The 16,986-nt window shown below is 39.6% G+C and overlaps 1 protein-coding gene across 6 annotated transcripts in view; it reads left to right on the top strand.

Moving 5' to 3' along the window:
- Positions 1 to 16,986, top strand: part of RAP1GDS1 (Rap1 GTPase-GDP dissociation stimulator 1) — a 77,769-nt gene that overhangs the window by 33,676 nt on the left and 27,107 nt on the right. For 4 of the 6 annotated variants that reach the window (XM_087935921.1, XM_087935923.1, XM_087935924.1 and 1 more), the window contains exons 3-4: positions 7,081 to 7,203; positions 8,317 to 8,442. In XM_087935921.1, the coding sequence (XP_087792047.1) occupies positions 7,081 to 7,203; positions 8,317 to 8,442 (249 nt within the window). Of the gene's footprint in view, positions 1 to 7,080; positions 7,266 to 8,316; positions 8,443 to 16,986 lie in introns of all 6 variants that reach the window. The other 2 variants (XM_087935925.1, XM_087935926.1) reach the window with 1 other exon arrangement.

The raw sequence follows: 16,986 nt of genomic DNA on the forward strand, positions 1-16,986 counted from the left end.
GCGGCAGTGGAAGCCCTGACTGCCCAAGCGTCAGAGAGGTGAGCGCGGCACAGGGCCAGTTCAGCTCGCTTGTCCTCGGGCTGGAGAGCATCGAGTGAGTCGCTGGGAGTAGAGCGGGAAACCAGGCCCACCACGGGCTCGCCCACGGGGAGGGGTCGAGCAAGGTGGAGAACTGCGGTTCCAGGTTAAAAACCGCTTGTCCTGGGCGTTGGGGGAGGGGGCCCCGAGGAGGCCAGCTGCCTAGAAACCATGTCTGAGAATATGGGCGGGACAGGGATCACCTCAGTTTCGCCACGGGCTGAGAGAGAGAGAGAGTCGGGAGGAACCCCTGCCGCCGCTGGGTTGGGTGGGGAGGGGGTTCAGGCCCGAGGTGGTCCTGGCTTTGAACAGGAGGGACCTAAATAGGTGCGGTTTAAAGAGCCCTAGAAACGCGGGCTGACCTGGAGGGAGGCCCTGCCCTCCGACATGTCCCCTTCTAGGGGACCTGTTCCCGAAAAGAGTTCACTGCCTATGAGGGACCTCATGTCAAGGTCCTGCTCGTCCCCAAAGAGGGAAGGGTCCCTGGTTCTTGGGCCTCCATTCCTCCAACTCCAAAGGTAAGGTTAAGTCCTCTTGGGGAGTTGCCTGACCATGCGAGGCCGCTGATCCTAGAGCCTCGGGGCCGCGGGCCGAGGAGCCAGACCGGCCAGCTGCTGCATCTGTTGCGCTACCCTTTGCCGGATGGCCAGCTCCATAGCCTGCATTAGGTTTTCGGGTATTTCCGCCATGGGGAGAGACTCCTCCGGGCGCAGTTCTACAGCAGTGGTGGGCAAGGTGACCTCAGGGGCCTGTCCAGGCTGTGGGGAGAAGCAGGAGGGGAGGGAGAGGAGGATGGGTGGAGGTTGATGGAACGGAAGGGTCCCGGGACACAGAGCTTGACTCCTGAGAGCGTCTGTCAATTTCCCTTTCGAGGGCCCTGTGTCGCCTGAGGGCATCCCTTTGGGAAGCTTTGGATGGTTCCTGTGCCTGTTTGCGCAGGTGGTGGATTTGGCCTTGGCCTTCAGAGAAGTGCCACGAGAGGTATTGTCGTCTGCCATCTGGAGAGGAGAGAAAAAGGAAAAAAAATTTTCTGGTTAATGCGAGGCGGTTAACGGGTCTGGGTACAGCCTAAGCAGAGGCTGGAACTCCCAGTGCTCGTGTTGCACCCCCTTTTTTGTCAAGGCCACAGAATTGTTCTGTAACGTGTTGGGAAGTAGGGCCTAGCCCGGGGCCAATCAGCCAGAATGAACGCCAAGCTGTCCCTGCCGGGCGGGCCGGGAAGGGACATGGCAAGCAAATAACTCCTTAGTTGGGGGAGACTTAGGCAGAATTGCAAGGTATTTGAGCAGTCCCAGGATCTGCCCAGGAGTCAGGGAAGCAATGCGGCCTACTGGTAGGCCTCTGAAAAAAAACCAATGACCCTGGGGCCGCAGGCAGAAGGGAATAATGTAAGCTGAAACCAGGTCTGGATGCGGCCTACGGGAGGCCGGGAATCCCAACGCACGTTCCACGCCCCCTTTTAGTAAAAAAAAATTTTTCTGTTTAAAATAGAGGTTTGGTACGAACCAGGGCCTAGCCCAGAGACCAATCAGCCAGAAAGGTGAACGCCAGGCAGCTACCCCTGCCGGACGGACCGGGAAGGGGTGAGGGGGCAGAGCTGCTACTTCGCCTGCTGGGGAAAAAGGCTGCAGGGCCAACAGACCCTATTTCTGCAGGAGGCCTGTTGGTAGAATAAAAGACAGGCTGAGACAAGGGAATCCCAGGCTGCCTAATAGTCAGTTAAGGCTGCGGCCTGTAAAAGGGCCTCTAGTAATGGCGGACGGCCATGCGGCCACTCCCAAGATGGAGGCCGTTCCAGGACACACCCAAGATGGCGTCCATTCCAGGGCACACCCAAGATGGCGGCCGCTCCAGGGCACACCCAAGATGGCGGCCGCTCCAGGACACACCCAAGATGGCGGCTGCCCAGGGCACACCCAAGATGGCGGCCGCTCCAGGGCACACCCAAGATGGCGGATGCCACAGGGGGCCCAAGATGGAGGCCGCAAGTAACGGAGGCAGCCCCAGCGGCGGTAAACTCCCAGGGAAGATTAGAGCTCTTGGGAGAACCAGGGAAGCGTACCCTGGGCTAGAAGGCGTTCGCGGGGAACGGCGGCTAAGGCGAGGAGAGGCAGGCAGAAACGAAGCGGCCTGCATGGAGCGATTAGGGCGGCAAACGAAGCTGGGGGAGCGCTCGAAGCGCTCGTTTTCTCCCCTTAAAGAAACGGCTCGATATTAAAAACACTCCTGGGGAGTTCAAACCTGAGTTCCTGCGCTGCCTGCCGGTGATCCACGTGAAAAGCGATGAGAGAAGAGGCCTAGAATGTTGAACGACCGAGCAAGGGAAAAACAGCCTGTTAGCCACGAGGCTGAGCAAAAACTGGGAGTGCCCGAGGACCATGTGACGGTGAGGGGCGTTCCTCAATTTTCAAGCTCAGCCTGGAAGAGCCGAGACTGGAGCTCCTCCCAACCTGGACACTCGAGACAGCTCTATGGAAAAGTGCCTGTCTATATTTCATTACTTGTAAGCCAGGGGTGTCAAACTCAAGGCCCTGGGCCCAGATCCAGCCCACAGGGTGCTTAGATATGGCCTGCGGGGCCAGCCTGGAAACAGCAAAGGACTGGCCCATGGTGCCTCTACCAGTGAAAACAGAGCTGGAGAAGGCCATGCACGGCCCTCATGAGTTCCATTTTTGCTGGCAGAAGGTTGCAGGATGCCGTCCCAGCCAAAAATGGAGGCTGCAAGGGTTACGCATGACCCCCTCCGAGCTCTGTTTTTGCTGGCAGAGGATTGCAGGAGGCCATCGCAGCCAAAAATGGAGCTTGGGAGCCCATTTCACTGGCAGAGCACTCGGGCCACCACAAGTGCCCAGCAACATAAATGTGTTGTGGTTCGCTGGCAGCAGGTCTGGACAGCTGAGGTCTCTGAGAGTGAGGACTCGGACGAGGGGCCTGCATGTGATGCAGGGATGGGGGCAGGACTATCGGAGAGTGGGGTGAAGCCTTCGGAGCTTGTGGAGTCTGGCAGCAGTGATGCAGAGGACCCTGTGCCGAGTGCGCATGCGCGCAGGGCTGCTCGAAGTAAAGAACAGCTGTTGCAGCACAGGCGACTCAGGAGTAAGGCTGCAAGGTGATGGCCCCTTCCACAAGGGATAAAAGCCAGCTTTCAGGGGTTGGGTTCTTTGCAGGAAGCAAAGAAATTATTTCAACTCCCAAGTTCTTGTGGAAGTCCTATCTATTCTGGTTTGTTTTCAGAGACTTTCGGTTTTGGACATTTCCCTGCAATTAATCTTGTGTTCATGGCAGCCTTTCACAACCTTGAAAGGGCTTGCTCTTATCTGGGACAATTAGTTTTAATGACTGTTTGCTGTGAATGAACAGAATTCACAGAGACACATTAAAAAGGTTTGCTTTTATATATACTTTGTGTTTATTTGATTTAAACAAGGCTTGGGTCAGAACAAAATGATGTCATGCTGGCCACCCCCACCCCCGCCCTCTGAGATCAAACACAACCCTGATAGGGTCCTCAGTTAAATTGAGTTTGACACCCCTGTTGTAAGCCATTTGAATGGTGAAAAACTAGAGGAACCCAAGATATCTATAAAGAATAATCTTGGATACTAATAATTGGGTTGCTACAGAAGATGAAGAACATGTTTTCTCCTATTTTAAAAATGTGTTACAACTTTTCCTCTCTTACAGTTATTAATTCGGATTGCTTAAATTATTTAGTTTGGTAATCACCTTGCAAATAATTTTAATTTTAATTTGGGATTACAATTCTTAGATGCGTACCATGGATATCTCAACCTTCAGGATCCAGAGAGTGTCCACTAATATATTTGGTATCAATAAAGTGGCTTAAAAAATTTCAACTGGAGCAAGATATCTTGCACAAATATTGCTGTGATTGCATGGAGAGTAATTTTGTCCCTAACTTTGTCTTTATGGCTATTCCAGTATAGGGCTTTAAGGGCAAAGGATCTTTTGAGCAGAATAAAAATGTATGTCCACTTAATGTTGCAGCTTTCTTGTGGTGGTACAGTTTCTAGTTTCAACTCTTGCTTATATAAGAATGACTCACAGTGAACTGAGGATAATGAAGGGACTTTCTTTAAAGGCTGGGTGTTTTTTTTTCTATAGCAGTATAGAAAAGCTCTCTCTGAAATGTTGTCAGCTCCGGCTCTCAATAAGGTAGCTTCTGGAAAATCATGTGGCCCAGTTATGTAAACGTAGCATTAGCATTATGAATAATCTTAATAGCTTTATAAAATCAAAGCATAAACTTAAATTAGAGGTTATCAATCTTTTCAAACCTTGAAACTTGCATAATACTTCAAGGATCTCCACCCCATTAAAATGTTATTTGAGATCACAAGGTATTGATATTAAGACTTGTGGACTTCAACTCTCAGAATTCCTCAGCCAGCTTCAATTCTGGGAGTAGAAGTCCACAAGTCTTAAAGTTGCTGAGGTTGGAGATCCCTGTTCTAGTGTGAGATCTGTCATCCCATGACTCTTATACAGGATCAAGCAGAACCTTGCTGTCTGTCAATTTCAGAAATTTCTGTTCATGTCTATGTGTGTATAACAGTACATACATTCTCAAGTGACATAGGGAAATAATGGATGTCCTGGTGCCTGAAGATACCATGCTGGGAACCTCTGTTTTGTAATGTTAAATTGGAATTTGGGAGGATTAAGTTCAAACTGGCATTGGATGAGTGATCTTGAGCAAATTATTCTCACTGTAGGATTGTTTTAAACATAAGAAGGAAAATTTCTGCATCCAGTCTTGAATACCCTGAAGAAAAATGGATAATGCATACAATGCAACAGTATACATCATTCTTGAATTTTATTAGGAAGTAGAGTAGAATCTTGCTTTAATATAAAAAAGTACTATTGGGCTGCAAAGTATATGGGCTAGCTTTTATCCCAAATGTGATTCCTCAGGGTGATTCTTGTCTATTCTTAATTTAAATTAAATTCATCACACTTGATTTCAAACTTTGAAAGCTTTTCCATGTTACGCGTTAGGACAGTGGATTTGACAAGAAAAATGATCACCATATTTCATTAAGAGAAAAGCTTGTGGATTAGAAAGAAAATACAACGAAAAAGTTGTAGGAAGGGAATCCAATCTTAATTTCCGGACCCAAAGTAAACATTCTTAAGATGATTCAGAGTGTTACTTCTCCCTCTAGTTCCTCCCGGTCTTTGCTTGCCAATTTTAGTGAATTGTACTGGATGGAAATTCAAAAGGTAACATGCTGCTAGTTAGCTACCTTAATATCCCAAGTTTGTAACTGCAAATTTTTGTAGTGCATTTTTTTTATTGCAGTGGCTATGAGTAAGATGGAATATTTTAGATTACATTTCATATGATTATCATGCTTGTTTCTATATTCTTCATTTCACATGCTAAGGCATTCACAATTTTTGTGACATAATTTGAAGTCGAGGATATATTCAACAGGTTGAATATTGTTCACCATGTCAGATTCTATTACACTGATGAATTATTGTGGACAAATATTTGCAGGGCTGACTAAGAACCGGAAATATTGATCGCTGTTGATACGCTTAAATTAACGAAGATAGACTTGGCCATTTCCCTTTCCTCCAAGTCTAATTAAAGCCAGAGCACCAGCAATGTTGTAGCTGATGTCTGGTATGATGAAATAAGATAAGATTAGGCAACTGCTTTCAGAAGTGAATTCAATAAAACAATAGCACTGGGTAGAATTTTGATTCCCCCCCTCCCCCAAAAAGCTGGAAATGGATGTTGGGGTCACAGTGTGTGGATGCTGTGTTAACAATCAGTAGTAACTTAAAATGTAGAGCTGTTACATTGGTCTTGACTTTGTCAAAAATTGAAGAAAAATGACATATTATTCAAAGCAGACTGGAATTTGCAAAAACATTTTTTTTAGTTTTTTGTATCTGTTTTGTAAGTAGATTACGGTAGATGTAGTCTTCACTTCCAGCATTTTTTCAGCTTTTTTCCCCCAACAGATGATGTTTATAGAGCAAAGTACCCTAATTTTGTTTTCAAATTATTTCTTGACATTCTTGCAGACAGGTGCTCTGATACACTATTTTTATTCTGGCTGTTAAAAATAAACATTTAAAACGTTAACTATACCTCAGTAATCCTTATAGTAGCACTCGATATTGGCTTCTTTGAATTAATGAAATGGAGGTTTTAGGGCAGAGAAATAACACATATCCAAAGTCATTCTCTGTGTTTCTGACTTTGGGAGCAGAATTACAGGCTTCATACAGACTTTATATTTCCAGGAGTGTTATCATATATGTGTTTCCCTCAAACTTGTGTTCAGATGGAGATATTATTGGCTAAGACTCATGATGGCTATAAATGCCTAGTTGCCTAATCTTACAAGATTTTCAAATCTCGTAAGTGGAATAGTAAAGTTGTTTGAAATCTCATGAGATCATTTGTGATCTTTTGAGATCCAGCCTTTTTTACCTGCTTTATTGATTTATATGTTGACCATTCTTCAAATATGTGTCTGTAACATTGATCCAACTGAGTAAAAAGAATCCAGTGGATATATAAAGTAGCATTGCGTTTAAAGGTAGGTAGGTAAGTAGGAGGGAGGGAGGGAGGGAAGGAAGGAAGGAAGGAAGGAAGGAAGGAAGGAAGATGGAGAAGGAGGAGAGGAGGGAAGAGGTTTCAACAATTTCAATAATTACAGAGTCATGGAAAAGGAAATATTCAGAAATCATTACATAAACAAAAAACAGAAGCATAAACAACAGAAGAAACTTTAAGCCCTGGGAAAGGAGATAATTTTAGGAAAGATTTAGGCTGGCTCCTCACTCACTCAGGTATAAAAAGGAAATGAAGAAAAATCCAATCAGAGTTGCCAGATTTTGTTAATAAAGCTTATATCTGGTTTTCTTGTGCAGTCTGTTTCCTGGTGAAGACAATCTTAAAAGAGCTGACAGTGATCTTCTTTTACAAAATCTTTTGTTGTATATCTTTCTTTTCAGATATTGAGACAAATGAAAAAATCCAGAAAAGTGGAATTCTCCCAGTGTTTGCAAGCCTATTGACTCAGCAATCGTCATGCACTGCAAAAGTAGCTAACGTCATAGCAGAAGTAGCCAAAAATGGTGAGGTTTTCCACAAAGCCTTTTTTGCTGGAACATCTTCAGTTTTGCAGCTCACGTTGTCAGTATGTTTTACTTCTTTAAGTTTTCATTTTATGGATGCTTCCATTTCCTCCTCTCTCCACTGTTTTTGTTTAGTTCTGTCTCTATGTTACACTAGTAACCAGTGCCTTCAAAAAGAACATATTTCAGAAATGTGTAATGAGCATGCATTTAATATAAATCGTGATTGAAAGTCATGATTATGTAGGAAGTATTCTAATGATGACAAAGACAAGACTGTGTCACAGTGCACTTTAGGCCTAAAGGATATGAGGTGGAATTGGTCACAGTTTTTGATGGTTTAAACCTAAACAGGGTTTTTTCCAGCCCCAAAAGATGGGCAATTGCATTGCTATTAATCACTGGCGTATTGCCAAAATGTAGGAGTATAATTCCTAGGAGTTCTCAGGGTCATAAAAAATAAATTCACAACCTTATGCAAGCTGCATATTCATTACATTCTTTAAAATCTACCCTTTTATGGAAGGCTTATAATGGTTACAAAGATTTCATTCTGCATGCAGAGCATGTTAAACATTTATTGCTTTATAGACTCTACTGTCAAGGTATATATTCAAAGCCTAACAAGTAATAGTCATACTTCAGAATGAAAATTCCCCCAAGCTTTTTCAGGCAGTAAATTACTATGAGTTGGATTCAGATTTAGCCATATTTAGACTCACTGAAAATAATGGGATGAGCAAGATTTGCAGATATGAAGAAGGAATAAGAGATCCTCATTTTGTCTGAACATGAGAGTCTCGTGGCAAAAGTTACAATGCTTTTGAACTTCATCTTAAAACAACAGCTGTTTCAACCTTACCAATAAATAATTCTTAGGCAATAGTCTTTTATCTTAGCTGATATCGTCAAGTTTATTAAAGTGAAAGACCAGACACCAAAACAAATAAAAACACGCAAGGAATATCGAGTTAAAAATTCTATAATAAAATAAAATAATAAATAACAGATAAAATCTGTATTAAAATCACAACTTGGCATCCAATCTTTCAGTTACGCATGGTCTGGTAATAGTCTTTAATTGATCTTTGTTTCTCTTTCCATGGATTGTAGAGTTTATGCGGAATCCGTGTGTAGATGCTGGCTTGATCCCACCTTTGGTTCAGCTCTTAAACTGTAAAGATCAGGAGGTGCTTCTTCAAACAGGGCGTGCCTTGGGCAACATATGCTACGACAGCCGTAAGTCTTCAAGTATCAATATTTCTATTCTTAAATCTTACCTATTCATTTTCTGTAGTCTTCTTGAGAGCTTTTGTGCAAATTTTTCTGAGACATTAGCAAGTGTTGTCACAAATAAACTTATCCTTACATGACAGATTTATTTATTGGTTTAAAATGAAGCAAGGAAGTCCTTGACAAATAGCCTAAGGATCTGAAGACAGAGGTATAGAATTTGTCTTGTGTGTTTACTTGTTTTAACAGTTTTCTGTAGTGGAAGACTTGCCAAATTTTATTTCTATGAATAAATCAGTAGAGTTATGCAATGCAATTTTACTCCAACTTACAAAATAACACTGGATAGAATTTACCATAGTTATGTTCCCACTGATCATTGTATGTGATGTTACAAAATACAAATCCAGATTCTCATATGTATTTCTGTATATGCTTTTGTTGTCAGTTCTGATTTTTTAGTGGGAGGTTTGGTTAGTTGTAATCCATGGAGCAACAAAATCTTAAAATGGGATTCAATGTTGCTTTATTATAATTTCTTCCCATGTGCTATGACTATAAAAGAAAAATTATACCTAATGATCAGTCTTAAGAGAAACATTAAAATTGAAGTTTTGGACAGTGGATCTATTATGTCTATGGACATAATACTGAAGGAGGACATCTAATACAATCAGCATAGTATTAGTCTTTTTTTAGAGAATGACACATGAATTTATCTGCTTCAATGCAACAACTATTAAAAATGCAAAGGCAACCTGTTTGAAATATTTATATTTTATTAACAAATCATAAATATCAACTCAGATAAATGGATTGTTTTTATTGAATTTTTAATGCTTTTAATATCCTGAAAAGCTAAAAGATTATTCCTAGCTACTCAGATATATTTTCTGTTAGTAATGATGAGGGGATTATTCACGTTATACATTTTTAATATAAATCTCAAATTATATATGATCGATATGACCTGTATATAACTTGAAATATGGTAAAATACATAGTCTTTTGACATCATTTCATCTCTAGTTTAGCCTCGCTATACCTTAATGTGCATAGATGTTTACCACATAGGTCCTAGAATATATCCATGAATGCTAGTTTGGATGCTTTTAAAAAGAGCCAGTCATATATACAAAGGGTGTATTTCCACTGGTAATTTTAGAATCTCAGATAATTCCGTATGCCTGGAAAACCCAGAGCAGGGTGGAGCCCATTATGAGCCCGTGGCTTATATGAATATGTGTTGTCACAAGGATGGGGCGGGGGGGCTATTATTTTATTTATTTTATTATTTTTATATGATGTTTTGATATTCGTGTAAGCTACCTTGAGTCATCGGTGAGTAGATGGCAATATAAATTATTTATAAATATAAATAAACATTTAGAAATATTTTTCTAAAAAAACCAAATGCCATTCTTTGGAAAGAAAATAGCTAGGGTTAGGGTCCAGTTTGTCAACTTCATGAATTGGACGATATTTAAGCAGCAAATAAGCTATGTAAACCAAATAAAATAAAAATTTCGGACAAAGAAGCAGATGATTATCAGAGGGAATACAGACAGTAATAGATTATAACTGCTATATCACTGTCAAAAGACATACCCAATACTTTTATTTGTAGCTGTTTTTCTTCCAATTGTATCTTGCTAGAAGAAAGGAACCACAAAAAATATATGCTGAAATAATTTTATTATGAATGGAACAGGTTGGGAAATATTTAGAAGGCCCAAATATAAAATTGTAACATCAGAACAAGAATAAAATTGCAGCTGATGTTCAGTGTGTTTTAATGTGTAGAATTATGTTTCATAATTATATTTGTCTACCAATGAAAGCAATGTTTCCTAATCTATAAAAAGAAGCATACAGATTCTCTGACTTCAGAAATAACTTTTTTTTACAATCATGGGCATGATATTTACATCTTTGTTCTTGGTTATTTTGTTGTTATTTGTTTTCTGGTGATCATTTAGACTCATACACAACATTGTCTGATAGTTGTAGAGGCATATTTTAATTACCACTGTATATTTGGATATTACAGGATTATGACATCAAATGGGAATAACAACAATAGCAGTTAGATTTATATACCATTTCATAGTGCTTTGTAGCACTCTCTGAGCAGTTTCCAATGTTAGCATATTGCCCCCAACAATCTGGGTCCTCATTTTACCAACTTCAGATGGGTGGAAGGTTGAGTCAATCTTGAGCCCTTCAGGATTGAACTGGCAGTGAGCTGAATTACCCTGCAATACTGCATTCTAACCACTGAGCCCGCATGGCTCCTATAAAATGAACAATAAGAATTTAGGAATGCTTCAAACAAAATATTATTTCCTTATTTGTGCAAAATGAGAACAAGGAAAATAGAAGTAGAGAATTTTTGCCAAGTCTAAATTGGTTTATCTACAATAATGTGTTCCAAGCATCATAAATGGGGCTAAATAACTTCAGTTACATTATTATTTCTTACATATAAAATTTTCCTCAGTGGTTTGTTATTAATAATAGTTGCTTTTTATATGATTCATAATTGTTCTGTTCATTCATATCTAACACAAGAGATCCTTTCATGAATGTCTAAAGTTATAAAAGGGTTAGTATTCTATAAGAATTAGAAGTTTGTTGACGTGGTACATAAGAGCTAAAACTACATTATGTTGTTAGCAGTTATCGGGATGTAGTGAGTTGGCTGGCTGCTAAGAGTCCCTCGGCAGTTAATATTATTTTTCTTCTTTGCCAGGATAGCAATGAAATACTACATTAATTAAAATTGCATCATTTTTAATAGTGAAATTATAAAGAGGTTGTTCTGGTTATTTTAAATGTGGTAAATATATTGTCCCCTACTGAATGAGGCAGCAAAATGGTAGAGATCACATATTATTTATTTTTGAACAGTTTATTACCCACGTATCAATGAATATTTTGAAATACATCTTCTACTAGCAGTTTCAATAAAGAGCTTCTTGACAGTTTAATGTTTATATTGTATAATAAGAAAATGGTCATATACTGTTGTTTATCTTATCATTCCATTGCAACAGTGGAAGACAATAAAATGATCCCTTGCTCCAGCTACAAGAAAAAATAGAGATCTCTATCCACCCACCCATTGGCTTAGCAAGTTATATGTCTGCCATGGTAGATTACAGGACAGCAAGAGAGTTAAGTCAGTGGTGAATCCCTAGTATGCCTGTCAAATAATCTAGTTTATTGCCTGAATTCCAGCTGTTGATTATCATTGCTTTACTCTTACATTAATTCATCTTCAGCAATTTTAATTTGACCCAGCTATCAGTAAGCAGCTAATAATTCAGAATTTGGGTCAAAATGTATTTGAGAAAGAGGAGATTATCTTCATGTCTGTGTCACTGCTCTTAGTATTCTTAAATTTCTCAAGTCTCATGTTCTTCAGATGTGATAGATCCTCGTAATTTGCAGTAAGGTGGTTATGAGTAGGATGTTTGCAGTACGTAGAGAATGAAGAGCATCTAAAAAATAAAAATATACAAACATATCTGTTAAGCAAAATCACATAAATATTTTGAAGCCAGTTCAGAAATACAATAGTTATGTCCTATTGCTTAAAGACTGTCCTAGAGAAAGAAAAGGAACTTCATCCAATACAGTGATTTATGATCCTGTAGTCAAAACTCAGAAAAATCACAGTGAAGTATCAAAAGGTGGCCACTGTGAATGGCCTTGACAACATTTATACTGTACATGTTATATATTGACAAGATGTTATTTATTTAGATTTTTAGATTATTAAATCCAAGGATTTTTAGTGATTCCCAAAGTTAAAACAGCATAAAAACCAATATAAACCACACCGGCAAAAAAGCACATTGGGGAGAAAATGTTTTCCACCAGTAAGGGCCACAAAACATATTGTTTGCTATCCTTTATATAATCTCTAAAAACCTGGGTTTTCAAAATTAATGCCAGGTAATGGTTGTATTCCAGAGGGTGGAGGCAATGACAGAATGTCATGATTCTGGCATTCCACAAGATGGCACTGTTTTAATCTGATACCCAAAGCCTGCCCATCCTGCCTGATCATAGGAGAAAAGTCAACTCATAAATGTATTTAGGGTGTATAGGTTACCAGTACCTTACTTTGCATTCAGGGGCACATTGGTAACTAGTGTAGTTCATAAAACAGAGCTGTTACATGGTTGTATAAAAATGTACTCCTTTTTGTGCAAGCACATTTTTCTTAGCTGTGTCACATAAGTAGATGTAACAGGCAGCTCCATGTACAATGCATGGTGCCTAAGATATATTTGTGCAAAAGCCCTCCTGAACATGGTTGCCCGCTGCTTTTCCAAGTGTCATGAGTTCAGGGAGACTTCTAGTTTTCAGTATAAATTCATTGAAAACTACAGATGGTAACTATTCAGACACAGCTGATCTTTGAACTAGAGCCATTGAGTCCTGCTAGGACTGACCCTAACTAAGCCTGTTCCACCCCATTCAGACCTTGTCATTAGGCATTAGGACAACACATCAGTAACACTTGGTTGGTATGGGGTTCAGGTAGACCGCTGAATATCATCAGGATTTGATCTCCCCCTCCACCCTCATTAAGGAATGTAGATAGAAATTTCCAAATTTTAATTTCATATATAGATAAGTTGTTACTTTGAATAATGCAAAATTCAGTGTATTGTAATTAATTAAATTCATATCAGGTCACATTTATTGTGACCCAAAATTTAATTAATGCAAAGTTAGTGCGAGTGGGGTTGAGGCAAGCGTAGGCACAGTTGCCATTGGGGTTTTAGTCTCTAGTTGTCATTTGTGCAATATGGAGAAAAGAAAGGTTCTGTCCAAGGAAAGTTCAAAAGAGAAGAGGCTCATTTTGAAGTACTACATAGAATACAGGACACAGTAGGTACATGTTGGATATATATACTTTTAATCTTATTTGAGATTTAATTAAACATATAAATTTATGTTTAAAATTTTTAATTTCCTACTTTTGTCGAACTGGATTCAATTACCATTAGACATGTGACTTCACATTCTGTAAATTACAATATTGTGATGAATCTGTGAAATTCATTAATGAAATCTACTTGCATAAAAGTTATTCATAGTGACATCACTAAGGTTTTAAATTATTTCAAGGGAAAACAGTCTTGAGAGTAACATGCATGTTTGATTAAAAATTAAAATTTAGACATTGCAATTGAATTGCTTAATCCTCTTACAGCTGGGGTGTCAGACTCAATTTCATTGAGGGCTGCATCAGGGTTTTATTTGACCTCGGGGGGGCAGGGGTGTGTGGCCAGCTCGATCTCACTCCTGTTGGCGCCTGTGAGGGCCCGAGTGTTCTGCCAGTGAAAACAGGCTCCTGAGCTCTGTTTTTGGCTATCACAGTCTCCTGCAACCCTCTTCCAGTGTGAGGCCCTCCCGAGCTCCATTTTTACTGGAAGAGGGTTGCAGGAGACCATGATAGCCAAAAACAGAGCTCAGGGGTCTGGTTTCGCTGGCAGAAGTATCACAGGCTGGTCCTTCGGTGTTTCCAGGGCGGTCCTGCGGGCCAAATCTAAGTACCCCATGGGCTGGATCCGGCCCGCGGGCCTTGAGTTTGACACCCCTGTCTTACAGGAAAAGTTAGACTGGCAAAGTAACACATCCTTTAAGACAGTCATCTCAACACATGTGGCTTCATGGGCAGCCTTTGCTTTTTCCTACTTGGTAGTGGTACATAAATGACTTATTATTGCCTCAGGGATTTTATTTTTGCTTCATTTATCTTACAGCCTGAAATTTCCAGGTGATCTCCTTTCCAAATATTAATCAGATGCAACCTCACTTAGCTTTTCAAGTTCAGCCAGCTTAAGGGGAACAGCCTTGTATATATAAATGCTATACTTTTACGCCTGGTTTTTCTTACCCAAACAGGACCATGCTACATTTCATCTTTCGTTGTTTTTAATGAAAACTTATTGAGAACCAGTCGTGTGTGATGAGTGTTTGTTAGGTTTGCAGCCAGCAGAACATTTTGCTTTTTTAAAAAAGAAAAAAAAAGAAACACTGTAGTCTATTTCAAAAGGCAACAACACCTTCCAATTTATTACAGAAACTGGGAATGTTTTACGTGGGAGTTTACCTCACTGCTGACAAGGTAATAGACAAACAGAGACTAAGACAAAACAACATGTTCCAAACTTGTTTTGACTGGGATATAGTGGGTATATTTAGCAGGCAATTCTCCAGTACTTCATGCATGGCGAAGACAGAGATGATAATTAGTATTGCGACACCCTGAATTTACAGCGTGGTTTGTCCTTTCGTAAAGGATGAAGACTGCTGGAACATAGTCACAGAATCAGCATTTCTGGCAGTTTCCCTCCCCAAATTAATTTCGATTAATTTCAGATTAAGTGGATCCAAAAAGGCACAGGTGAGTTTTCTCACCCTCAAGTCCTGTAAATAAATAGTGCTGTAGGCAGATTTACTTCTCATCACCTGATCAGCTTGTGCAAGAAGGAAGCGACTCAGGGAGGCTAGAGGGAAGAGGGGAAAATTGCCCCTAAACAGCAATCTCTCTTATTTATAAGACCTCATAGTATTCACCTAACCTTTAGATCTCATATACAGTTGCTTTGTTTTTGTATGAATTTGTATATCATGTGATAAGGAACAAAATCTCTGGGTGCTTTACATACAGCCCAGAAAATATCTGCATCCTGTGTAGCTTTTTTCAGCTTATTTTTACATATACAACAATTTGCATTGCATGGAGTTTCTGAAAAATGACTTTGTTTATGGTAACAAAAATGTATGTATATTTTGATGGGTCTAATTGCAGAATATTGGGGTAATATAATATAAGGTGTAGGAATAAGGATTAGTTTCTTGGAATGCTTACTTGCTTCACCATTTTTTTATCCAATTCTCTCTCCAGAATACTTAAGACAGTATATATGATATTTTTAACTCCACGCTACTGATCAATCTGTACAGTTCCCTTTTCAAAATATAGATTAGCTTGAGGGTCCTCCCTGGATAATTTTTCCCCTCATTAAAAACAAACAACTCACACACACACCCAAAGTATTTGCTGCAGTGAGTTAGGGTTGAATCATTTTGTTTTGGGGTATTTCTTGTCCCAGTTTATCGCAATAAAATCTGTATGTAGCATTTTGATATGGAAATGCCTTAAATGTGGTAATGAAAAAAGATTATATTTTGTTCCATCCTTGTGTATAATCAAATAAAACAGAAATCAGATGACCTTTTCTTTATTCTAGAGAAGAAAATGTGGTGTGTGTATATGAACTATATTTGTGTTGGAGCTTATGTGTGTATCATATAGCTCTTGTCTGCAAAACTCTTTACTTCTAGAAAAGAAGGGGAAAAAAGACAAGTGGATTTTGACAACGTTGTTAAGTTCTTTACCTTTCATAACAATTTTTATGTACAATAATCATTGCAGAGATTCCTTGCATCCTAATACACACACACACACACATACATATACAGTACATATACATACATACATAGATACATACATACATGCATGCATACATACATACATATTGCTAATGGGGCTGTGTTAAATGAATTGCCTCAAGATTTTCTTTTGCAAGGCACTACTTTATTGTCTGGGAGAAGGGATATTAATGTTCAATATGTTGGCCCCGTATTCATATTACAAAAGAAATTAAAAACATTGTGATACATTACTTTAGATTATATAGAATTATTATAATGCATTACTTTAGATTATATGGCCCATAAAAAGTTCATCAATCAAATAATGTATAATTTATTTGGGTTATATGGTCCAAGCATAAATTATTTCTTCAAACATATTGCTACAATATACTTCAATAAATGGAAGACTAACTTTGAATCAGCAAACTAGGATCAAGGCCTATTTGAAGAACTCTTTGCAAAGTGTAGTGTGTGGAATTACGTTATGGCATAACGGCTAAACTGGCAAACATTAACTAATACCATTGCTCTGCTGCTAAATTTCTTTATATTATAGAAGAAAGGATTGAGTACGTGGTAAGCAAATCCGAGCCCTTGTAAATAACAGCTGATTAGATAAATAAAGTAGAAAACAAAGCATTCTAAACTGTAACTTGCTTACCTTTTGGAAAACATGACAGTTTGAATCCAGATTATGCTGAATGCCAGAAAGTTAGGTCTTTGGCATGGAGTTCACAACCATGATCACTGTTGTCAAATGCAACCAATAGTTCTTACAGGACTGTAAAGAAGTTCATGCAGTTCCTGACTAAAGTCATCTTCCAGAATGACCTGTTCTGTTTCTGTGCTGTGAAAGAAAGGAATCTAAATAGTCTATTTTTTCTAGGGTCATGTAGCCTGATTTCCCAGCCTCCTTCCCTAAAGAGGAAAGGTTGGAAACTGGGTTGAAGTTATTCAATATGGCTGAATTGAGGGACATTCTGTTTAGTGGCAATATACTACCACTTCCTTCAAGGTGGAAGGTGGTAGAATTTTGTCCTTCCATAACGAAGCATTAACTTCCACCAGAATCTGGATCTAGCCCCC

This window comes from Pseudonaja textilis, chromosome 6, assembly GCF_049901715.1.
Source record: "Pseudonaja textilis isolate UNSWEBS1 chromosome 6, rPseTex1.2, whole genome shotgun sequence".
Taxonomy (NCBI): Eukaryota; Metazoa; Chordata; class Lepidosauria; order Squamata; family Elapidae; genus Pseudonaja; species Pseudonaja textilis.